At 34.2% G+C, this 24,573-nt stretch overlaps 2 protein-coding genes, 1 long non-coding RNA gene and 1 other non-coding gene across 8 annotated transcripts in view; 1 reads left to right on the top strand and 3 right to left on the bottom strand.

Moving 5' to 3' along the window:
- The window catches only part of LOC106663455 (clavesin-1-like), a 16,852-nt gene extending 9,750 nt beyond the window's left edge, over nt 1–7,102 (top strand). For both annotated transcript variants that reach the window (XM_014388306.2, XM_014388307.2), the window contains exons 2-8: nt 668–837; nt 3,275–3,434; nt 3,564–3,625; nt 3,883–4,076; nt 4,144–4,260; nt 6,691–6,784; nt 6,840–7,102. In XM_014388306.2, the coding sequence (XP_014243792.1) occupies nt 684–837; nt 3,275–3,434; nt 3,564–3,625; nt 3,883–4,076; nt 4,144–4,260; nt 6,691–6,784; nt 6,840–7,033 (975 nt within the window). In that variant the 5' untranslated portion in view covers nt 668–683 and the 3' untranslated portion in view covers nt 7,034–7,102. The remainder of the gene's footprint in view (nt 1–667; nt 838–3,274; nt 3,435–3,563; nt 3,626–3,882; nt 4,077–4,143; nt 4,261–6,690; nt 6,785–6,839) is intronic.
- Nucleotides 7,103–7,206: 104 nt separating this feature from the next.
- On the bottom strand, nt 7,207–7,979 carry LOC106663459. The gene is made up of 2 exons (XR_001340034.2): nt 7,598–7,979; nt 7,207–7,540 (listed from the first exon to the last, which is right to left on the bottom strand). It is a non-coding gene; the product is annotated as an uncharacterized LOC106663459 (long non-coding RNA).
- A 1,586-nt stretch (nt 7,980–9,565) lies between these two features.
- Nucleotides 9,566–9,639, bottom strand: Trnat-agu. The gene has a single exon. It is a non-coding gene; the product is annotated as a tRNA-Thr (tRNA).
- Nucleotides 9,640–11,216: 1,577 nt separating this feature from the next.
- On the bottom strand, nt 11,217–23,484 carry LOC106663524 (carboxypeptidase B-like). Of its 4 annotated transcripts, none has more exons than XM_014388410.2 (11): nt 23,401–23,484; nt 18,050–18,218; nt 17,900–17,971; nt 17,729–17,828; nt 14,349–14,505; nt 14,127–14,284; nt 13,984–14,074; nt 13,784–13,926; nt 13,669–13,725; nt 12,730–12,814; nt 11,217–11,655 (listed from the first exon to the last, which is right to left on the bottom strand). In XM_014388410.2, exons 3-11 carry the CDS (start codon nt 17,965–17,967, stop codon nt 11,411–11,413), a joined length of 1,104 nt encoding a protein of 367 aa, XP_014243896.1. In that variant the 5' UTR covers nt 17,968–17,971; nt 18,050–18,218; nt 23,401–23,484; the 3' UTR covers nt 11,217–11,410. The 4 variants fall into 4 exon arrangements, with proteins under 4 accessions (XP_014243896.1, XP_014243899.1, XP_014243897.1 ...); XM_014388413.2 differs by having other exon boundaries at nt 18,050–18,186; nt 23,401–23,416; XM_014388411.2 differs by lacking the exon at nt 23,401–23,484 and adding an exon at nt 21,156–21,225.
- Nucleotides 23,485–24,573: the final 1,089 nt, after the last annotated feature.

Here is a 24,573-nt window from a genome sequence, read left to right as displayed (position 1 = left end):
TTTTTAACCTTTTACCCTTATTCTTACCTTACCTTACCTTTTTAAAGTTGTTTTTTTCACTTTGTTGCTTTAGTCTTTAAAAATGTCTTCTTTACTTTTAGATGCCCACTTCTATTTTGTATTTTAGCCTCTTAGCCAGTCGTCTTTCTTCACATGTCCTTTCATCAATGTTAATCCATTTTGAATATATTCTAGACGAAAATAATAAATGTAGTGGGAGAAGGATTAAGTGTAACATTAGTCAGCTGGTCTTGATCCGTCTGTTCTCGCTTTATTTGATCAGAGTTGATCACACTGCTGATATTTGTTTAACTGCAATGAAGTGTCTTTAAAACTGACGTCACTGATCCATTATAACAATAAATGTTTTTAAATTATTGTAGCTCGTTGTCCGCAACGGTATTCGAACCCGAAATAATTACAAATTGGCTTTTTTTTTTCAAAAACACCGGCAACCCAAGGGTTGCTCTGATGTTGCGAATCCTCGTAAAAAATATTGTTATTATTTTAGTAATATGTTTTCCCATTTCCTTATATTTACGAGAACTTGTAAATATATTCTATCCTGACAATCTGATTGCAATTTTAACTATAATCTTCAATTGAATTTCAATAATACGTATTTTGAATATTTCCATCATATTAATAATGAGATTTTCGTAAATAGGAATTCGTAAGGTGAAATGGGCTCAGAACGGAAAGAAACCATCCTGTCCAAAGAGACGCTGGAACTGGCGAAAAAAGAGCTTCGAGAAGATGAGTCCACAAGGGATCAAGCGCTGGAAAGCATGAGGACCTGGGTGGAACAAAACCCGAGGATAATTTCTTGCAGGACAGGTATTTGAACATTGAAAATTACAGATTCAATAATTATTAATGGTTTGTTTAAATTTAAAATTATTACGATGTCTGTGGAGAAATGGGTTAAGGGGTCAGCGATCTGTAAAAGGAGATTCCCAACATAAGTTTTGGATTTTTCTGACTTCTTGAAAATGTTTCGTGTTCTAAAACCAACTTGTAATGTATACATTTTGAAAATATTAGAAAAACTTCAAATTATACGAGGTTGAGAAGAATCATCTTATTTCCAGGTCCTAGAAAGGTCTATAATAAACTTTTCTCCTCACATTATTGAATTATATTTACAAATTTAAATATAAATGAGCTTCTTAGGGGGCTTTTCTTGCCAAATACATCGATTATTGTTAATTCCAAACTTGATAATTCGAATTTCTTGATAATAGGAACTCCTCAACAGGTCACTTTGGTAAATCGAAAAATATCCGTTGTATTTTGAATACACTCGGAAATACAAAATATTTTTTGTAACAGGGAGGGAAAAAGATTGTTCTATAAAACCAACTTTCCCTCTTTATAACTCCAACTTTCATCTTTTTAATATACTCTAAATTTTCACATATTGTTTACTTCCTTAAAGCCTAAAGTTTCATCGAATTTTCTATTTCTGTTATATTCGGGGGTCAGTGTTTTGTCAATGTGCTCTCAGCACTGGTCATTTAGGAAAATCATTTAGACAAAGGTCTCCAGGTCACGTTGAAACAAAAACCGCTTCATGGATTATTTAATAGTTCATAACAATGTTCAATTTTTCAGTTAATTTTCACTTTTTCTTCCTATTTACACTTCGAACATCTTGATAATTCGAATTATTTTTTTGGTCCCTTGGGCATTGAATTATCAAGAGTCGACTGTGTTTGGCCGGGAAGGTCAAGATGGGAAGCGTGTTTCAACTGACCGTTTCGTCCTCAGGAAGTTCACGGTCAAGGTGATTCAACTCCAGAACTGGTTTCTTTTAATTTCTATACGATCTTTGCTGTATTAATTTCACTTATTTCGATTTTACCACGGAATCGTGCCACTCGATCAAATGCACAAATTTTTGTGTGTACGATTGGTCATCGATCTAGGGAAAACAGCTAGATTTTTGCCGAACCCTTCTTATATTTGTTAAGACCACTGTGTAATAGGTTTTTTCATTAATTATTTTACATTATCTACCGGCTTTATCTTTATTTCACTACTTATTTGTAAAAAGCATCCTGAAGTTTATTTGTACTTAAAGGAAACGTGCGGCACATTGGGCTGTTTACTGAGTGCTTCACTAATTATTTAAGTATCGCCTTTTCAAAATGGCGACACCTAAAGCATGCCTTCTGGGCTACAAGTTCACAGTCACACTGGAAGTGTTCTGATGTCCATCGTAGACGAGTTAGCAAGGAGAATTTTTATACTTGACTTTTAATGGTCTAATAAATTATCTCAATATCTGTCTGCAGAGATTTTAATTTAATTACCTGAAAGATCAACAGATTTTTCTGATGTTTAGAACTGGAAATTTAGACCAGTTCACTTTTCCCTGTCCATTTGTTGGTTCAACATTCAGGAAACTTTGAGCTGAATAGTTTGTTTCCTTCGCTTCACTCAAACCTTATTAGGCTGGTCTCATACTGGAACCACTGCTGACTACAACTTAAGCTCTCATTGGAATATTCTTCGGAGTGGTTTGTCCCTCGAGTCTTAGTACCATTTTTTCAGGAAGTCAGGCATCGTCTTAGCCACCTTGGCAGTAAAGGTGAGCGGAATTGATATTCTCAATAGTTTGGCAATCTAATAATATTTCGCTCTTTTTCTGAGAATTTATCTGCATACAATTACATGGATATCAGCTTGGAATATTGAGGAAATGAGTATTAGATTTTTCTACCTGCTTCCTTTGCTTTGATTTTGCTACACTTCCTATCTTCAAGTCCAACAGTCACTGCATAATCTGTGCTGGCACCTAGAGGCCAGGTTATCTCCCCGAGTGGTCTGCTTGGTGAGGAACCTGCAATTTTGACTCTTCACCGCTGACTTGTAATTTCACCTGGTCTGTGAGACTATGCTTTCAGCCATCTTCAGTGTTGGTCTCTTCAACATATGGCCAACCTAGTGAGCATAGGAAGACCAAAGTAATCGGTACAGACCAAATTACATTAGAAATAAGTTAGGTATTCCCAGCCCTGCATGGAGCTAAAGGTTCAAGGCTGGCACCTTTTCTGAATATTTCTTGAGCACAGCATAAATTCGGGAATGTGCCCAAGGGTCTTCTGAGAAATCTGATTCTTTCATTTTGGATCCATCATTGTACTAGCATAAAACATAAAACAAATTGATATCTGTACAATAGTTTGTATTATGTCAGATATAAAGTAAAGTTGCTTATGGAATTTTTTTTTTAACTGTCTGAGGGTAAATGTTAAACATTGATTTCCAGATGACAGCTTTTTACTTCGTTTCCTCCGTTTTAAAAAATTCAGCGTTCCGATGGCACAAGAAGCGATGGAGAGATATCTTCTTCTGAGGCAGACTTTGGCGCAGGCTTTTCACAACCTCGACATGCACCTGCCCAGAATGTCTTACCTCCTGAGCAAAGGGTTTGTACTAGTTACCAAAGTAGAATACTTAAATAATAAATTACACCTTGAGCTTAATGACTAACGCTAAAGAAACAACCCTTCTTTGAATGGCAACTAATAAAACATATTTGAAATCTACTGTTATAGTTATTTATTTGCATCACCAGGAAGGGATAAATATGGGAGAAGATGGATCATCGCAAGACCAGGTACAATATCATAATAAATAATTTAAACTGTAATTGCACAACTTCAGCTTTCTTCCTGCATTTCTAATCGATGTTTCTCAATACAAGAAATCTATTTAGTTAATACTTTTTTTGTTTAAACCAAAGGAACCAGTATTAACATTTATAAAATAAACTTATAATTGACATCATTGGTTTTACAAGTCTCGCTAATTGCACTGCATTTGTTGATCGTTTGTCTGCCTAATTGTAATGTATGAAATGTGTGAACTCAAAAGGTGTGTTCGATCCTTACAAATACATTAACGAAGACATGTGCCGAATACACGGTATAGTCTACGAGACGCTCATGGAAGACCAGGAGAACCAAATCAGAGGGTTCGTCCACTTTGCCGACGGTGTCGGAGTTTCCTTTCCCTACCTCACACTCTTCACGCCGAAAGAAGCCGTCAGAATAGTCAAAAATGGAGAGGTCGGTCATAAAAGCTGAAGAGACAAAACAGGAAGAAAAGAAGATATTTTTATAATTTCTGTTTCAGCGCACGGTGCCAATGAGACATAAAGAAGTACATGTCATCAATGTTCCGTCTGCCCTCAAATATGTCCTAGACTGGGGAATGACACTCATTTCCGAAAAAATTAAAAAGAGAGTTAAGGTAATGCATATTAAAACAATTATTTATATTAAAAAAATTTACTTAAATTTCCCATTTAAAATTACTTATTATTAAACTTGGTCTTATTCTCATCCTAACTTTTTTGGGTCTTTTTTTCAATTCAATATAATCATTCAGGACAAGTTTTTCTTTGGGTTGTTTATCGGTATGTTATTCAAACATGACCCTTTATGTAATGTTTGTAACTATATATCCATGTCTGCTTGATTTGAAAGAAAGATTTTTCTATTTTTCCAAATATTAGTTCTAACAAAATAATCGAAAATAAGGAGGAAAACTAGCACTAGATTTGTTTAAACTCAAGTTGTGTTAAATTTGCTTTCCTTTAAACATAAATTTTCTTACTGAAATTTATAAATTTGAAATGCTTCTAACATATTAAAATTTATTAGAATAAAATTTATTAGAATTTAAAGAAAATAAATCTTTATTTTGACATTATGAAAATTAAAAAGGTAATAAGCTAAAATTCAAAGTTGAATAATAAAAAAAAATTTAATTATTTATTTATTTAAATGGGCAGAAGACTAAAATACCATACATTTGCAATAAAAAATATACAAATTTGTCCATATTATGAATTTAAAACTTAAATTATACATTTGTAATAAACTGTACATTTTGTAAAGGATTAAGGGAAAGATAATTATTAAAAATCTTTTTACGGAGTATAAAAATAAACATAGATTTATTAACATTAATTTATTGTGTACTAAGCAATCAGAACAAACCTTATACTCTGCTAAGCCAATAGTAGAATTAAAAATTCCAGTTATAATAAAAAAGCCAATAGTAACAATATAATTATTTTGAATAACTAAGAGATTGGCTGTCGATGGCCATAGCGATTTAGATTAGTTGACCAATTGACTTTTAAAACAATATTATTATTAATATTAAAAAAGTGTAGAAGTTTTTCAATCCTTTGTAGGCATAGGTTTTTGAAGCATTTATAGTCAAGCCATTTTTATATAAAAAGGCTTGTGTCGGATAACAGGAGTTGTGAAATTAACGCCTTTTTTATTATAATAAATAAGTAAAAAATAGTATTAATTTAGAAATGGAAGATTTTGATAGACTTAATCTCTTGAGACAAGAATGTTTATAGGTCCAGTGTTTACGCTTGCAATAATGATTCAACAGATTCCACTGTTTTCAAGACATAAATGAGAAAGTGGCTACCCTAAAACCTTGTCCAAATCTATGAGCCAAAGATATATGAATGTATAAATTTTTTGTAACCGACTAAATTTCTGAAATTACTGATATTAATTCTATTTTGATAAATATGTTTTGGTACCATGTTACAAGAAAAATTATATTACATAGTTGAATTTATTTTTGGTAAATCATGGCGATAGTTTAATCTTGTGTGATATATGTTTAAAGATTTATGAAATAATTTATATTTAAAGATATGCATTTTTATGCAAAGACAGTTGAGAAGAAAAATTAGTGTCGTGAAGTCATGGGTTCGATCCCACTTATGACACTAGTTTTTCTTCTCAACTGTCTTTACATAAAAATTGGAAATAATAATAATAATAATAATAAACAGATATCTAATTAAATTACAAATATGAAGGCCGAACTTTTTTTAAATTACTGTTTTAAAACTTTTACTGTAACTTTGTGTGGTATTATTATTTGGAGATCATGAGATTTTATGTGATATCTTCGTGGTTTATTTAAAATTATTTTTATTAGACAATTTAGAGTGATTTTTATGGAGCATAATTAAAGTTTTACTACACTCCTCCCTACACCGTAATTATGTAATATGGATTGTGCTAAGGTGAAATAAACTGGTTTTTAGAGTAGATAAAGGTAAAATGCTTCCAATAATTCATACATGTTAGAAATAGTATTATTTTTGCAAAGAAATTTAATTATTTAACTTTTTAATCACTTTTCCAAGATTTTTACTAAGGATAGTGTTAAAGAAATTTGTCAGTAGTTATCGATATCTAATTTTGACCCACTTTTAAATAATGGTACAACAGTACTTTTAAAATATGTTTGGAATATTTCCATTTATGTATACAACATTATATAAATAATTGGAAGAAGTTTCAATAAATCTTTTTTTTTAAACCACTGGATCTGTCCATTTTTTCAGTTTCTGTCACTTGCTAGATCATGGTTATGTTTCTGGCCTTTAATACATTTGAATTTAAAAATTAAAAAAGAAAAGTTAATCAATTTTGATTGGGTGCACATTAGTGATGATTGGTCATCTCTGATCTTACTGCTACAAATTCTCGTTGGTTGTGTAAATAAGAAATTTGGGCATTTTTTCATCTTCGGAGGTTAGTCTGTTCATCAGACAATACCAGTGAGAATATGCCTGAGACAATCATGATTCAAGATCGTTGAAAGCAATGTCTTAAAATTACATTTCTGTTGTAGATTTACACGTCCATCGACGAAGCCCTGAAGACAATCGATACAGACATGCTACCCCAAGAGTACGGTGGCAAAATACCCATGGCTGAGATGATAGGTAAATTTGATAACTAGAAATTTTTTCATAGAAATTTCAATCGCGTATATTTCAGAGAGATTCAAAGAGGAGATTGAATTGGCCAGGCCGCAGCTCCTGGACCATGACAAAATGGAAATGAGGTTGGAATTGTTTTCGGAGAACGCAAAAGCCGGCGCAGTCTCTGCCCTCAAAGCAGGCAATACAAGCTGCAATCCTTACAAAAATGATCTACTATGTGGAAGTTTTAGGAAACTGGAAGTGGATTGATTCACTTAATATAAATTAATATAATATGCTTTTATACTGATATGTCTAAATTAGTAATGAATTTTTGAAAAATACTTTTAGGTTTTTTTAGAAGCTTACCACTGCACTTTATCATACCATTTATGTTGACAACTTTGTGAACTTAAAAATACTCAAAAAATAATCTCTTGACATTGAGAAATAAGACAATTTACTAAGTGACCTTCCTTTAGACTTGCTTAATTTTTTATAACTATTATATAGTCATAGCGTTTATATTATAAGTTTTTTTATACTAGAGAACTATTAATTTAGAAGTGAACATAAGTTTCATCATTAACATTTTCCATGTATGTTACAAACATTAAGTAAATTACGGTTCAAGTTTGATTTGTTTTTGTGTATCTTCTTTGTATTCTACGCAAATTCTTTGACCGCAGAATTCTTCATCTTCAGGCTGTAAATACTTGCAGCATATTGACTGGGGGAGGGTGATGATGGAACAAATTAGAAAGAAAAAGATGCAGACTAAAAAATCAGAAAATTAGAAAAACGAGATGACCCATTTCAGATAATAAGACCTACCTATGAGTACAGGAATGGAACATATTAAAATAAACTTCATTCCAAATTTTTCATAAGCATAGATAGCTAGCGCAACAAACATGACTGCTTTCTCAAATTTTGTAGTCCAGTTCAATCTCTCCTCCCCAGCATTAATCGTTATATTCATTGTAGTGCCGAAGTGTATTCATCTTCTCTGAATGAACTGGATGATTGAATTTACTCAATAAATATTCACTCAAAAACATGCTTAGCATCCGAATAAAAAAACTATTTTTCTTTTTTTTTTACATTGTCCTACTCTTGTTTCTAAAATACAATTAGTACATACATGTTACTAACTACTGACAATAAAAGATCATATGTGACAGTAACTGAAATGTATTTTTTAATGTAATAATTTTTTTATATTAAACTACTGTTATAACTATTTTATTAAAAAATCTTTTACTAGTACTTCATGTAATAAAAAAATAAAACTTTGTTGGTAGCATTAAAGTTATATTATTTCTTGTATAACAATATGAAAAGTATTTACAAATGTATTTTATTTTTAATAAAATCAGATTTTTTTATTAAAGTTTTTTTAATGAACTAAAAACAAGTGATAAAACATAAAATAATGTTTGTTGGGTTTATTAAATTAAAATTTATGTTAGTACAGTAGTGTTCAATAGGATTTGTTCCTTACAAATTGTTTACATTGTGAGATTTAATTATTTAAAGTCTTTTCAAAAGAATGGTTCAAAAAATAAAAGATCAGATCTTTTTGAAAGAATGGTGAAAGAAATAAAGGATCAGATCCATTTAAAAATATGGTCCAACAAATAGAGGATTGATCCATTTGAAAGATTGGTCCATCAAATAGATCATCAGATCCATTTTTAGATCCTTTTGAAAGAATGGTAAAAATATGGTCCAAGAAATAGTGTATCAGATCCAGTTTAAAGAATGGTCCAACAAATAGATCGTCATATCTTTTTGAAAGAATGGCCAAAGAAATAGAGGATCAGATCCTTTTGAAAGAATGGTGAAAGAAATAAAGGATCATATCCATTTTAAAGAATGGCCCAACAAATAGATTATAATATCTTTTTGAAAGCATGGCCAAAGAAATAGATGATCTGATCTTTTTGAAAGAATGACCTATGAAACAGAGGATCAGATCCTTTTGAAAGAATGGTCCAAGAAATAAAGGATCAGATCCATTTGAAAATATGGTCTAACAAATAGATGATCAGATCCTTTTGAAAGAATGGTCTAACAAATAAAGGATCAGATACATTTGAAAGAATAGTCGAAGAAACAGAAGATCAGATCCATTTTAAAGAATGGTTCAACACATAGAAGATCAGGTCATTTTGAAATATTTGGCCCAAGAAATAGAGGATAAAATATTTTTGAAAGAATGTTCAAAGAAACAGAGGATCAGATCCATTTTGAAGAATGCTCCAACAAATAGAGGATCATATTCTTTTGAAAGGATGATCTCAAAAGTTGAGTACCTTCACAAAAAAAAAAAAAAAAAAAATCCTATTGGATCAGACCTCAATGAAATTAAATTTAAAAAATAGTGTTATTACAAGTACACTTTTTATATGTGGGTAGTGATTTTTCTTTAAATGTATTAACTTTAATCGCCGTTAGGAAACCCATTTTTTGTGTGTTGAAATATTATAAAATAAAATTCCAAGCTTTAAAGTTTTTCTTTAAATTCACTAATTTCGAGGTCCGCTTGACCAATTAATATTTTTCAATTAATTAAGGTTTTTAGTTGAGTTTTTATCTCAAATAAAAACCTTAATTAATTTGCAAGATTTTTACTTTAACATGAATACCTGTTTGTTCTTACATTATTGAAATCAAGAAAACCCTTGTTTTTCTTTAAAAAAAAGTCTGCAAAGTATGTATTTAAAACATTTTGCTACAACTAAACCAGAATATTAAATTAAATTAAAAAAAAATAAAGAAAAAAAAATTCACAGTATTAGGCACCGGCGAGATTCGAACTCACGATCTCCTGTTTACTAGACAGGCGCTTTAACCAACTAAGCCACGGCGCCTCCGTCCGAATCTTGCCTACGACGTCTACTTATAGCAGCCCAAACCTGGCGGGGGTTTTAACAGCCGTTTTTACTCTTTAGCCGTCTTCAGTGATTTTTCAACACAAATTAACAATAAAATAATTAATCTAATTTTATTACTATTAACAACCGGATTTGATTATCGCCATGGAATAACATGGTGCGCAGATGTCGACCATTATGATCGTCCGTGTGAAGCAGACACACCATATATTATCAATTAAAATTTAAATCAAGGTTGTTTTTTTTAATTTTTTTTAAAAAACTGATTAATCGGTGTAAAAGAAAATAATATTCGTATTTTACTTGTATACGTATGGGACAAACTTCATAAGCAAATTTTGCATATAAACACATTATAAATTGTTTTCGTTATCTCAGTAATTATTTATCATAGAGAGATAAGCTCTGAATAATGATTAAGTTCTTTCTGAGGACAAAGGTACTAAATGGTCCTAGTTATTTGGTAGTAATCCTAGGAATCTTGGACAAAAGAAACAGATAATCTTATTTTTCTTTTATTAGTGAAAATAAAATTTCATATAATTTTAATTTTTATTTAGTATATTAAATTCAGTACTTAAATTTAGTATATTTAAGTAGTATAGCATTTCTCTATTTTCACTAACTCATTCACTTACTCTCCCTCTCACTTTACTAACGTTGTGTAAGTCCAAAAGACGTGGCGTGAATAAATAAAATCATCAATCAATCAAATCAATCTCTTGTCTCATTCATTTTTCTCGTTTAGGTATTTATTTTTGTAAAGCCGAACTCGTTGATTGTAAGGAAGGTCAATATGACCTAAATCTGCGAGTATTATAAATAAAGCATTTCAATTTTAATTCTCTTCTCCACCTCTCTCTTTCAACGTCTAACTTCTCACTTCTCTTCCTTCTAATTATCTATTAATTTATCCTAACTCTGAATCACTTTTTTCTCACTAATTATTCATCTATTCTACGGAAATTCCTATGCCGCTCTCGTCCTATCACCCCCCTCGCTATTTTCCACTTTCTCAAGACTTTCGAATGAAGAATTTTCTATGAATTTTGTAATATAAAATGTATTTAATGGATTTTGCGTAAATAAAATGGAACCTGTAAAACTTCTAGGTCAATTGAGTTTAACATTGAACTAGGCTTATTTGATGACTTAAATTGACGATAAGTCTGGCGTTCGTGCTGATAAAGCACATCAGCACTGTTAAAACAGAAGAAGAAGGAGAAAAAACACATGAATGTTTGTCCTTCATTAATCATCAATTAATGATTAATTTATCCTTAATTAATCTTCAATTTTAGAATTAAATGTCTGAATTCAATGATTAAGAACATACAATCAGGAGTTTCTTAAAATGATAGAAGACGGATAGTAGTCAAACTCTCGTGTCTAACAATTCGTCCATTCTGTAATCAATTTTTCCATTTCGACATTTTAATTTTATAATAAATTTATTGTGCTATTTTTCCGAACATTTGTTCAAATAAAGCGGGTCGAAGGAAAAAAAATGCCATTTGATATTATAAATATGTATTTTGACAAAAAAATGACATTTCTGTTCAATTTTTGGCTCGTAAAAATGTTTTTCTTTGGTCCAATTTTAATTAATTCAATCAATATACCAAATGTATAACAAACGAGTTAAATTTTCTCCTATTCAGACAGTCCATACACAATTTTCTTTTCTTGGAATTTACAAATATTTTACATCAGAGAAACCTTCAATATAAAAAAAAATTATCTAGCTTTAAATCCTGCGGGATTTATGTCTTCTGTTTCCGAATTTCGGCCGAGGCCTTTTTCTGTAGTTTTCCTCCTTTATAAATTTGGCGAACGCTTTTATTCCCTCCCACGTCTCGACACAGACGTCCTGGATTTTCCCAGGTGGGAAATCGAACCCCTCTTCGCCGCCCCCTGGAAGCTCGAACGTGTACGAGTATTTCACACCCAATACGGCTTTCATGTAGTCGTCGCTTCCACCCGCTCCTAGACCTGTAAGGAAAACCCACAAATTTCAATTTCTCAACAATAAAAAAACAATTTTACACGTTGGCAATACTACAACCTGGTCATCATGGTCCATGATACAACCTTGTCATCGTAGGTCTTGCAACCACCGAATCACCACACCCTATGGCACAGCTTAGTCATCATAGCCGAAGGTACAATCTAGCCACCATAGCCTATAATTTAAGAAACCCGGTGTAACGCTCCACCGTGGCGGCCGTTATAAGCCCATGATAGACCTAGTTATCATAACCCATGGCACAACCTAGTCATCATAACCCATGGTACAACCTATTCATCATAGCCATGGCACAACCTAGTCATCATAGCTCATGGCACAACCTAGTCATCATAGCTCATGGCACAACCTAATCATCATAGCCTAAAATTTAAAAAATCCGGTTTAGCACTCCTGCATGACGGGACTTTATAAGCCCATAGGACAATTTGGTCATCATAGCGGATAATTTAACAAACCCGGTGTAGCACTCCACCGTGGCGGGCGTTATAAGCCCATGGTACAATCTGGTCATCGCTGCCTATATATAATTTAATAAACACCACTGTGACAGTCTTTATAAGCCCATGGTTCAACCTAGTCATAATAACCAATGGCAAAACCTAGTCGTCATAGCCCATGGCAAATCTAGTCATCTATTGCCTGGTACAATCTGGTCACTATGGTCCATAGCCTAACCTGGTCATTATAATCATAAAGAACAAAGTTCATTCTTGTCATCATGGTACAATCTATCATCATAACCCATGGTCTACTGGTTATAGGCTTATTTTTGCTATGTTTGACGAGTTTCGTTACTTAGCTTATTGTTGGCGGTTGTTCCTTCGTTTTATTTTAAAGATCGAAATACTCATTTACTCATTATTTCCAGTAAACTTCAATTTTTTTAAACTATTCTTCTATTCGATATAATTCGTTTGATTTGTTGATCAATGCACGTTGTGCAAGCAAACACACTCTCACGCGCGTCCATACACATACAGAGATAATGATAGAATGTATTGAATAATTATGGTGATTTAATTAAAATTAATAAATACCGGTTGTATCTCCAGGTGTGCCGATTGTGTAGCGATGGCCCCATACTTTTTCCATGGCATTTCTTGCCCTATCAGCGACCCGGTACTATAAAAAACAAACATTATTGGATCCTATGAAAAAAGGAAAAAATATTCTTATGACACTTGTAATGGTGAAGATGATGATGATGATTATCAGCCCTTAGTGATACAAGTATCATTCAGGCACCGTAATTTTTAATTTTTTTAAATCAGCATTTTGTTAGATTAAATGTCGTATTAGGTACTATAGATAAAAAGTGCTGTGCTAGTATAGACGATGTTTTTATGATCCGTTAATTATTTCAAGGTTTCTCTAATACTCCCACGCTGTTTTTGTTTTTTCATTTTTATAATTTATAATAAATAAAATATTTTTCTTTGGTAAAAAACAAGAATATTTTTAAATAATTTGTTCTAAAGGAGACTTCGGGAGAGAATATTCCAAGGAATTCAATGAGTTTTATGCGTTATTTTGCTCAGAGGTTTGTTTCTTAATTATTATAACTATTTTTTGGTGATATGAATTAAATAATTTAAAACAAGTATTTTTATGGAAGGTTTTAGTTGAGATGAAAAAGTCAGTGTCCCGAGCGGGATTCGAAGGTCGTGGGTTCGAATCCCGCTCGTGACACTGACTTTTTCATCTCAAGCAAGACCTTACATAAAAAGAATAATTAATATGGTCAATTTTACCACTAAACATAAATGGATTTAAAACAAGATTTTTTTCGAAAAAATATTATATTGAAAGAAGTTGAAGGGAGTCCTTGTAGAGTCTTCAGGACGTTTCAGTACTCGTCTTACCCTCTCTGGCTTTCTCTCTTTTTCTCTTTATGGCTTACACGTGATTTTTAAAGTTCGCTTGTCAATTGCAAGATTATAATCTTAATAAGACTTACTTAAGAGTAAAGCACTTACAAGATCATCATAGTCGGCAGGCCTTTCGTAAGTCCAACCCCAAGGGAATATCAAAAACTGAAACAATCATCAGTCAGCTTGATTTCACAGGATATCGTTATTACATTTCAATTACATTTCCGTAACTATGCATGGTCAGGTAAAGCCTGAGATTAGGGAGTTTGGCAGCGTAATCTCTTAAGGCCCTAGACTCGTACTCGCTGAACGGCCCGTTTCCTCCGAATATCTCCTCGCATGGTAGTTTGCTCGTTCCGATCCCTATCGGCAAAATGTTTAACAATGGTGCTTAAAAAAATTACAATTTATTTGTTCCACCTCCGTATTTGTAGCCAAAATTTCGGTTGAGATCTATCCCGAGGCAGTGCGAGTTCGGAATCTTCTGCCTGTTCTTCCTCCAAAATCTGTCCTGAAAAATTAAACAAAGTAGATTTTGTTATTCATAAGTTTGGTTGATTTACCCCATGCCAGGTGTAGTTGTAGCCGTCTGGGTTCAGCATAGGCACTATGTACCAGTTGACTTTGTCAATAAGGTACTTGTTGTCTTCGTAATTCTCAACCAGTTGGCTCAGGATGCAAAGTCCAACGGCTGGCGAGATCCATTCTCTGGCGTGGATCCCTTTGTGCAAAAAAAAACTCCGGATCAGTACAGTAATACACTAAATTATGCTAATATATTTTACCCGCATCGATTAAAATCGATGGCTTCTCCACGGTCGCCCTCTCATCGTTGTGGATGTGGAGAGCTGTTATCGGGCTCTTTTGATAACTGTAACCGATCACCTCCTTGGTAACTATGTCCGGTCTGCTCCTAGCCAAATAGTCTACATACTCGTTTATCTGCAAAATTGGAAAGAAATTAGCAGTTTAAAAATTTGTATTGTGTGCGTTAAAATCGTTTTAGAGATTGGCTGATAAGTCTCAATATAAATTTTTACATGGAAGAAGGCGGTGACAGACCAAAATGACCTACACTCTACAGGTTCATCACCCCACGCACCACATTGAGAGATCTCGCAAAAAAAGGTCTTCTTCAGTAAATACCTTGATACTTCTTAATAAAATATAGTAGTACAGTCTTCTCTGAGCAACCTTCTTCTCCTATCTTCTTATGTACATATAAGGGGTAGTTCTTTAAAAGAAAATCCCTTCATAAATATCAACATGCCTATCAGAAAATCGTGTGAATCAGCACTACATCAACTAACGATACAAATAGAGGATTCACTGAACAACCAAGAAATAGCATTGGGAACCTTCTTGGACATTGAAGGAGCATTTGACAACACTCCTTTCGAAGCAATGGTTACATCACTCAAACAGCGAGGAACAGACGAAACCTGCTGTAGATGGATAGAATCAATGCTAAAAAGTAGGAAAGTGCAGGCCTCCATGTTCCACGAAAAAGTAGAAGCAGTGGTGACGAGGGGGTGTCCGCAAGGAGGAATACTCTCGCCTCTGCTGAGGAATGTGGTACTGCATGCTCGTATGCAAACTAAATGAAAGTGGAACTTACACCCAAGGCTATGCAGATGACATTGTCATACTAGTCAGGGGAAAATTCGATTCAACATTAAAAGAGCTAACCCAAAGAGCACTAAACCTGGTGGAACAATGGTGTTTAAAACGGGGACTTAAAGTAAACCCCTAAAAACTACCTTAATTGCTTTCACCAAGAAAAGAAATATAGAAATACAAGGATTACGCTTCTATAACGAAATGCTGCTATTAAAAAATGAGGTGAAATATCTAGGAATAATCTGTGATAAGAAATTAACCTGGAATCCTCACTTGCAACATACTATAGCAAAAGGTAAAATATCACTAATGACCACAAGAAGGTCCTTAGGCAAATCTTGGGGACTAAAACCGAAAATGGCCTATTGGCTATACACAGCAGTAATAAGACCCAGAATAACCTATGGATCACTAATCTGGTGGAACATAGCTACCCAAACATTAGGCAGCATACAAAGACTAGCAAACCTATCACAGAGGTGATGAAAACAACCCCTACAAACGCATTAGAAACTTTGCTAAACCTACATCCACTGTAAATATTCATACAAGGAGAGGCTAGGAAAAGCTCATTTAGACTCCAGAAACAATTAAATTGGAAAGGAACTAAACAATTCGGTCATACAACTATAATCAACAAAATCAGACACCATTATTAGAAATGGGGACTGACTACATGATCCGGGAAACAATCTTTACAACTTCCTATAGTCTCAACGGACTATAAAGGAGAGGAAGAAAACAGGATGGTACACAGATGGCCCCAAAACAAACAAAGGAACCGGATCAGGCGTTTTCTGTACAAGCCCAAAACATGAGCAATCAAACTCATTAGGGAAGTACACTTCGGTCTTTCAAGCGGAAATACATGCCATCAATGCTTGTGCCCTGGAAAATCTTAAAAGAGGTTACTGACAAAAAAATCCTCATAAGATCAGACAGCCAAGCAGCTATTAAAGCATTAGCATGTAAAAGAATCACATCAAAACTAGTCAGTGAATGCATCCAAAATATCCAAAACCTGGGGAAACACAACAACCTGATGATATCTTGGATGCCAGGGCACAGGGGAATTTTGGGTAACCAGAAAGAAGACAGACTGGCCAAAGGAGGATCTGCAAGACCATACGTAGGCCCCGAACCTATTCTTGGGATAACAAAAACAAATATAGAATCCTCCATCGCAGAATGGATTCAAGCCAAACAAAAGGAGAAGTGGATAAACTCTAGCGGTGCTAGACATAGTAAACTTATGATGAAACAACCCTCACCGAGACTGGCAAAAACACTGCTGCAATTGGAGAGGGCCAAACTCAGAGGAGTGGTAGGACTACTAACCGGTCACTGGCATCTGAGAAAACATCTACTCAACATGGGTATATACAGCGATGATCCCGTTTGCAGATTGAGAAGGAGCAAACAGCCACTCATATCATCTTCGAATGCGAAGCAACAGCTCAATGGAGGTTTAACCTAACGTACGGAAAAGACTTAGGGAATCAAATTGCAGCAGCAACAGTCAATGACCTGATACTTCTAAGAAGTCTATTGACTGAACTAAGGAACTAGGAAGGTACAATAAGTCAGAAGGCTGCAGTGCCTGGGCAAATACAAATCCCGCTTCCTAGTATCCTTTTCCACCATATCATACCTATCTTCTTGGCCTGCCTATTTTCATTGGTTTTGTCTCCCATATGAGTTTTAGTATGTCCAGTGTGTAATTTTGTACATCGTATAATTTTATACATTTGAAACAGTTGAAAAGGCATAGGTAGACCAAGAAGAATAGTATCAAAGAAATAAATAAAAAAATTTTTTTAATCATCCAGGGCCAAAAATGTCAAGCTACAAAAGAACTAGGAAATATTGCTAGAAGGTGCTTAGAATTAAACATATAACTTGCTTGTTGACAATAAATATGATTATATGAACATTACATTGGTGATATTTCTTGTGTTTTTCTAACAAAAAAACCATTTTCAGAATATGTAAAGAAATGAATATGAAACAATTCATTATTATTAAAAGAAAATCCATCTGACGTAGTGTACTTCCCCATTTGACAGAAAATTGGCTCGTGCTTGGATCTTGCTTTTAGCTAGCAAAAATTTAAAACTCAGGATAATCTTGTGTGATTTCCTTTTAAAAGGTCGTGATTTATACAAGAAAATAGGGGATTAAAGGTGGAATAATACGGCTAGACAGTGATCAGGGAAGTCCAAACGGACCTCCATTATCTTGGGCTGGATTTCTCCTGGATCTGTCGGATTGCGAGAGGAAGGTTTAAATTCAACGAACAGTCTACCAAGAAAAATCCAGGATCCGTTTGAGTCAAAAGAGTTTTGTATGCCATTAATGGTGTAAAAATGATTAAAATTCAGAACTGACTCGTCGTATCCGCCGGACTTCAGATAGCGATCTGTTCCGGAGTCAATGCATTTTTAAGTCAATTTATCAAAAATATTCGTGGTTGGATGAAAACCCGCTGTAATTTTTAGATCAAAACGTAAAAAAAATCTACTCATAAAAATTTGTTTTTATTTACCGTTTCCAGTGTGTTGTAACTCGTGTCTAAATTGAGTTTTGCTGGCCTTTTAATTTTCACATCCTGAATATCGTCGAATTTAATTGGATAGTGTTGATATCTGGAGAGAAAAAAAATATTCCAACAGTTAAACACATTTTTGTGTCCTTGATTCAAAAATCGTCGACTCACCTCTTGTTAAATGTAAGGCTGTTCGTTATGACTAGATTACATACAAATAAAACTATGGCAGGATTCATTTTTCTGGAACAAATTTAACACATTTTAACTACTGTTGTAATAATAATTCAATAACAGTGACAACTGTGAAAGAGCACACACCTAGACAATTTTTGTATCGTCGTCCCACTGGTCCACTTGATGATGTCAATCCGGAAAATTGATTAGGAGCGAGACCAGACGGGCTCAAAGGCGATCAAACGTCCAACACGAGTCTCTCATAAATCCATCTTGATTTACTATGAAAGATAGTAAAGTTTGATTTGGAATGCTATTAAAAGAAAGATATAAAATTCAATTATAGCAAGTTTGTATAAATAAAAGCTTACACAACTTCAAAGAAATGTACTATGTATTATTATTGTGACATAATTTTCTCGCGTATTATTAACATTACAGTTATTTGTGTGGTGATTAGTGACCGTTAGTCGTTGATTATTTGGAGATCGTGAGATGCGGTCTGGTGTGACGTAGGTTTTAGAAAAACATCTTTATCATGCCAACGTTTCGATCTGAATTGAGATCATCGTGTTTTTTTCCGTGTAGATTGTCATTCTTGTGTGTGCCACTCTCAACACGTCACACAAGAATGACACATCTATACGGAAAACAAACACTTTGAGCTCTGAAGATGATCTCAATAAAGATCGAAACGTTGGCACGACAAAGAAAATATTTTTCTAAAACCTACGTCACACCAGACCGCACCTGACGATCTCCGAATAATTATAGTTATTTACAATTATTCAGAAATCGTGAGATGCGGTCTGGTGTGAATAGTTATTTCACATGAATTGTATATTTAAATTTAAATAATATAAAATTATATTTAATATTAAGTAAGTGGTTGGGGTTTAGTAATTTCATTTAGCTAGATGGATTATCGAACATATAAGAAACAGATTTTTGTTTACACCATGCCCATAAAGGTCAACGTTTGTTTATATGGCTCTCATAAAAATTTGCCCCCCTCAAATTACTAGTCGGGTTTATGATATATTCTTTAAAAGGTGATTGCATTTTCAAAGATTGTAAATATTTTGGTTTGTTTAGATCTCACCATTTAAGAAGCGATGCTGCACTTTATTTAGGCTTTCTTTAATAAGAAAATAAATCTCGGAGTGTGTTTATGACAATTTCAGAGTTTGTTTACTACGCATTCTTTAAGAACTAGATGTGTCATCTAAGACTGTAGCTTTATTTAAGAATTAATTTTGTTCTTTTAGATGGTAGATGCGAAGGTTTGTATATGACACTTTTTTTTAAGATTAATATGTATTGTTTTATATTGTGGAAGCCAGGGTTCATTTATGACACTTTTTTAAAATTTATTTGTATCCTTATACTTTTGTAAAGGGCTTGTATGTTTCAATCCTACATAAAGGGGTTTGTTTGTATAATTAACGCTTTTTAATTGTTAATTAAGTACCTAAATTTGTAAAATTCTATGTTTATTTATTCCTTTTAAATATTTTAATTTTACCTTCTTTTTATTTTGGTTGACACCGAACCCTTTACCGTCTGTAGATGTCATTCGTTCATCCTGATTCAGGACTTTGGATTGGAAGGACTGTCTTTTTAAAAAGATAGTTCCTATTCACAGTTAGCTGTTTTCAACAAGCCGGATTTCAAGCTTATAACTCATCATCAGATTGAAGGAGTTCTACAACTTGATGATGAGCTATAAGCTAACAAATGGGAACTATCTTTTTAAAAAGATTTCAGTCGCTCACTCCACCATTTATTATTTCTATTAGAAGGACTATTCTTTGAATGTTGGAAGGTATGATACCCTACAGTTCTAGTCCGGTTTGGTTTTAGTATTGCCTTGTAAATTGTCGGTTTCTTTTTTGTTAAAACGTTAGATTTGCGCGACAATAGTCTGTACAGTAGTCCGAAACGTTGGTTTAGTGCCTGCCATTTTAGTCGTGTGTGTTGGTTCCAGGTTAGTTTTGAGTCTAGATGGAACCCAAAGTAGCGGGAGCAGTGTGTTTTTAGGATGGGAGTATTATTGATATATGAGGGGTTTTCCTTCCAAGGGTGAATGATATATGTGTTTTGCTTTCATTAAGCTGTTTGCTCCATTTGGCTATATTCAGGACATGTACCTACAGCTCCTCCGAAGCAATTGAGAGTTTGGGATGAGAGGATAGCACAAATGTGTCGTCAGCAGAGGATGCAAGGATGGTGGAGGGGTGAAGTTGGGTTACCTCCGGTGTAAAGGAGGTAAAGGATCGGTCCATGTACACTGCTCTGAGGTACTCCCGCTCCCGAGGACGATAGTCGGAGTAGGCTGATCGTTGGCCGACCCTGAAGAATCGTTCGGTTAGTAGGAACGAATGATTGGGTAAATGGCATTTGGTAGGATGCACTTTAGTTAGTGCAGGAAGCCTTTATGCCACTTCAAATGCTTGCGACACATCAAGAAAGACCTGTACTCAGCATTCTTGCGTTCGAGGGATGAGGAATTCCTCAATGCGAAACACTTGCTGGGTAGAGGAGTGTTGGGATCGGAAGCCGAACTGGTGGTCTGGGAGGATGGAGGAATGAATGTCCGGATTAATCGTTTGAGGACGATCTTTTCGAATACTTTTGAAAAGATTAGGAAGAGATTGATTGGACCGTAGGAAGAACCACACCGGGTTTTGGAAGCAGAATAATAGGAGTATTTCCAGAGCAATGGACAGTTTTAAAGGTAAGTGAGTAGTATAACTTTCTTGGGGAGTTCTTGGAGGATTTGGGTCGTGATGAGATCAAAACCTTATGCTTCGGCAATCGAGGCAGGAGATATTTTATTTCTGAAGTGGTGACTCTTTTGGAGGGAGAGGGACTTGAGGTATTCATGGATTACTGTTTCGTAAAAGGCACTATCAAGATCGGGATGGCGAGTAAAGGTCTCACGATACTGGGCGAAAGTCTTGGCCTTTACAAGATCGGACATCATCCAAGTTCCGTCGCTGCGTTGAAGGGGAGAGGAGAGAACGAGGTCCTTTAAGATTTTTTTGTGCCTTTCCACAGTGATCTGTTGGAGGTAGTTAGGTTGGAGAGATAAGAGTTAAGGGTTAATCTATTAAAGGACTGACGGTCGGAAGGTCTAAGTCTAATCTCTGCCATAAGACCCTGGCCGGGTGTTTTTGAGATAAAAGATTCGCAATGTGCGGGGGTTTTATAGAGGTTTAAAACAGTTAAAAAGGTCAAATTGGGATACCTGACAAGACGGAGCTTGAATTTGACGGTATGTGCGCTGAAGCGGACCACAATGACAACTACGACTCTTCATATCAGTTTGGAAATTGAGCTTTAAATTGACAGATAATAAAAACGATAAATATTTTTTTCTAGTCAGGTTATGGATAAGAACGACTTCGAGAAATCTTTCTACAGAAAGATTACCGTATCATGTTTAAACTGTGATTGGACTGCACTCTTCTCGGGCCCATGCATGTCAAGGCAATGAATGTATGAGTAATGCATAAAATAAAAACATAAATAATGCTCGTGTCAATTACACTTGATCAATTTGAAACATTTGGGCGTGGGGGACACAGATTTTTCTTCTTTAAAAAATCATTATAAACACGTTACGCAGGTTCAATGTTCTTCCGGCTCCCTTTTACGGGGCAATGCCTCAATTATTCCAGAAGGAATTACTGCCCAACCTTAATCTCCTCGTCTGAATTCATCGGCCTTTGTTCAATTAAAAAACAAAAAAAATAGAAGCATTGTTTGATAATACGATATATGAAGTGAAACAAAGGTCTGATAATGAAAGACAAAGAGAAGTGTTCGTTTCTTCGACAGCTAGAGCCAGGCGTTTTAAAATCAGTCTATAAAACAGGACTGTCAAGTTAACAGTTTAGTTTTCTGGGAGAGAATAGCACATGATAAAATTATCCATGATTAAAGTTGATGGGGTGTTGGTCTTTGAGTGAGTAATGAATGACATGAAGCAGAATTGTAACTAAAACAAAAACAAAACAAAAAACCTCAAAGATCTCTATCATCACAAATTGAACGCATATTTCGTACAAATGACTAATTTTATTTTAACAAATTCCTTTTTTTTCTCTTTTTTTTGGTATAGGCAAGACATAAAGGCAGTTTCTCATAGTCACAGAGAGCAATGACAATCTTCGAGGCGCGAGGACGCAATTTCGACACCTCGTTCACATTGTGGCTCTCTTTAGCAATGGGCATGTGGCACAATCAAGAGAAAGAGGACGACAATGCAGTTAAATTTGGTCAATTAAAATTGATCACCTAGGAATTTTGGTCCTCATGATTTTGGCCGAGTTTCGAACCCTTGTCACTTATTGGTCAGACTAATTTTATATAAACTTTCTAAGCTTCTTTAAGATTGTCCCAGTTAAAAAAATACTTGATATGACATCTCACGTAAGTATAATACAAAATCACAACTGTTTTATAGATAATTCAGTGTACTTTCAAAAGTCGGAAAACCCCGCGCTTTTACATGGACGAGTTAGAAAGTAAGTCTCCTCGGGGATTTTAACTTATTCAGCAAAGGAATTCCCAAAGAAAAAGTGTACAATTCTTTGGCTTATCAAAGTGCTTTTTTGCTTTACGAGACCAAATGATCACATATACCACTGGAATATTCAAATATCATCATGCTCATGATATAATTCTACAATCTAACTTATCATTCAATTAAAAATTATTTAAAATTTCTTAAGTTTTTCTATATGACTAGTCTATTAGTCAACCTCGATCCACTTGGGAAAATGGAAAAACGCTTTTCATTTAAATTCCTTACTAAAACACTAATTAACACTAAAACAACATATTTGTGAAATATATTTTACCTTGATGACTGTTTATAAGTGTATTTGATAAAATTCGAACACTCGATTAAAATATTGGAACTATAATTGATGTATGAACGTTAAAGTCTTTTTATTACTATTATAACGTTTATAAAAACGAATAAAGCTCTTCTGAACCCAATTATCATCAATATTATCGACAGACTAATCCACCGTAATTGGAAATTCTGTGTCGAATAACGGACACTCCAGATTGGGTCCAGATGGTCGAGTCCTGGTAAAACAAAAAATTAAATATTGAATACACAGCTTTCTCTGCTATAACTCATAGCTAACAATGCTTGAAGAATTTCCAAGCTTGCGAAAAAGTGCACTGTGAATGGATTTTTAAAAAGAGGAGTTGTTTTAAATATTTTTTATACTGCATAATAAGTTTACTCTGCTTTGATTGACTGTAAGCTATAACAATTTAATTAAATATAATCTCTAGTTTAAAATAATTTTAAAAATAAACCCGGTTTTATATAGTGCAGCTTAAAAAGTACAATTTTAATAATACATTATAAATGACTCGTTATTCCTAAGTGTTTCATAATTTATTATGATTGGTGAAGGATAATTAAAAAAAAAAAAAAACATGCAATCTGTTGTTTATATGTTACTCACCGAGGTCGAGCCGTTGGTGTCAGTCACCTGTAGTACTGAGGCCCAGTGGAAGACTGAAGAGTGAAGGGGAGGGACTTGAATTAGCATTATTAACAGAGCCGACCGTCGACTTCGTACCTCCCACCATCATCAGTGGTGTCTGCGACATGGTACAAATTTGAAACGTGCAGACCCGTTTTCTGAACCTTAGCTTGAAAAGAGAGTAATGGCCGATAATTCAACTCTAAAGTGCATACTGTACTGCAGTCAAATTTTAGCACTGTTGGATTTCCTGTTAAGTTCTTTAGTTGAACAGCCGAACTTAATTGAGCTTAGTAACACTATCTCTAGGTTTATTTGGAATTTCCCAAATTGTTACGTATAAAAGGACAACAATTTGCATGAACATTCCATTTATTTAAATATTTAATTGCTTGAAAATATTACCCGCTGGTTGTGCTAACTTTTAAGTATTGCTTACTATTAAACTTGATTATTATAATAAAGAAATTCCGGTCATAATAAAAGAGATTAACACCAAACTACACGTTGAGTGTCGCAGACGAGGAGTCAAAATCAGTAAACAATACATTTTTTCAATGTAATCTAAAATATAATTCCAAGTATGAACCCAGGATTCGAACCAGAATCGTAGTGAGGCAAATACTTTTGATGTCCTAACTCGACAATCGCAAACTCCTCAGACTGCTTGATGATTTCACGTCAAAAGTTTTTAATTATTCACTATGCCAGTGCATTCTGAGGAAGCAGTTATCAAAGTTGATAACTGTTGGGTTTCTTAATCAGGTTTTTAGTTGAACAGCCGAACTTAATTGGCTTGATAAGGCGATTTCTTAGTTATATCCCAAATAACCTCCAAGAACATTCATTTCCATTTATGTAAACATGCAATTACATGAAGATATTTTCCTTTGGTTTTTGTTGTACTTATTTTTTAAATATTGTTTATTATTAAGCTTGATTATTACAATAAAGTAATTTCTGTCATATAGGAGGGCCAGGGTTCAGACCCGTTGAGTGTCTCAGACGGGAGATTAGAATCCTGTACAGTAATTTTTTCCAAATTAATCTCAAATATAATTCCAATGGTGAGCCCAGGATTCAAACCCAGAACCGCTAGTGGGCAAATAATTGGACGGCGACCCCTCGACCACCGGCGGACTCCTCATGCCT

Source organism: Cimex lectularius, unplaced genomic scaffold (genome assembly GCF_000648675.2).
Source record: "Cimex lectularius strain Harlan isolate CLEC.00 unplaced genomic scaffold, Clec_2.1 scaffold2, whole genome shotgun sequence".
In the NCBI taxonomy this organism is placed as follows: domain Eukaryota; kingdom Metazoa; phylum Arthropoda; class Insecta; order Hemiptera; family Cimicidae; genus Cimex; species Cimex lectularius.
Note: the sequence above shows the minus strand (reverse complement) of the source record. Positions and strands in the feature narration are given on the sequence as shown.

Coding starts and splice junctions, on each gene's coding strand:
- LOC106663524 (XM_014388410.2), bottom strand. CDS start 17,967: ATGAATCCTGCCATAGTTTTATTTGTATGTAATCTAGTCATAACGAAC. Junction 14,075..14,126: donor ACAACTACACCTGGCATGGG/GTAAATCAACCA, acceptor TTAATTTTTCAG/GACAGATTTTGGAGGAAGAA. Junction 11,656..12,729: donor CACACCTGGAGATACAACCG/GTATTTATTAAT, acceptor TTTTCCTTACAG/GTCTAGGAGCGGGTGGAAGC.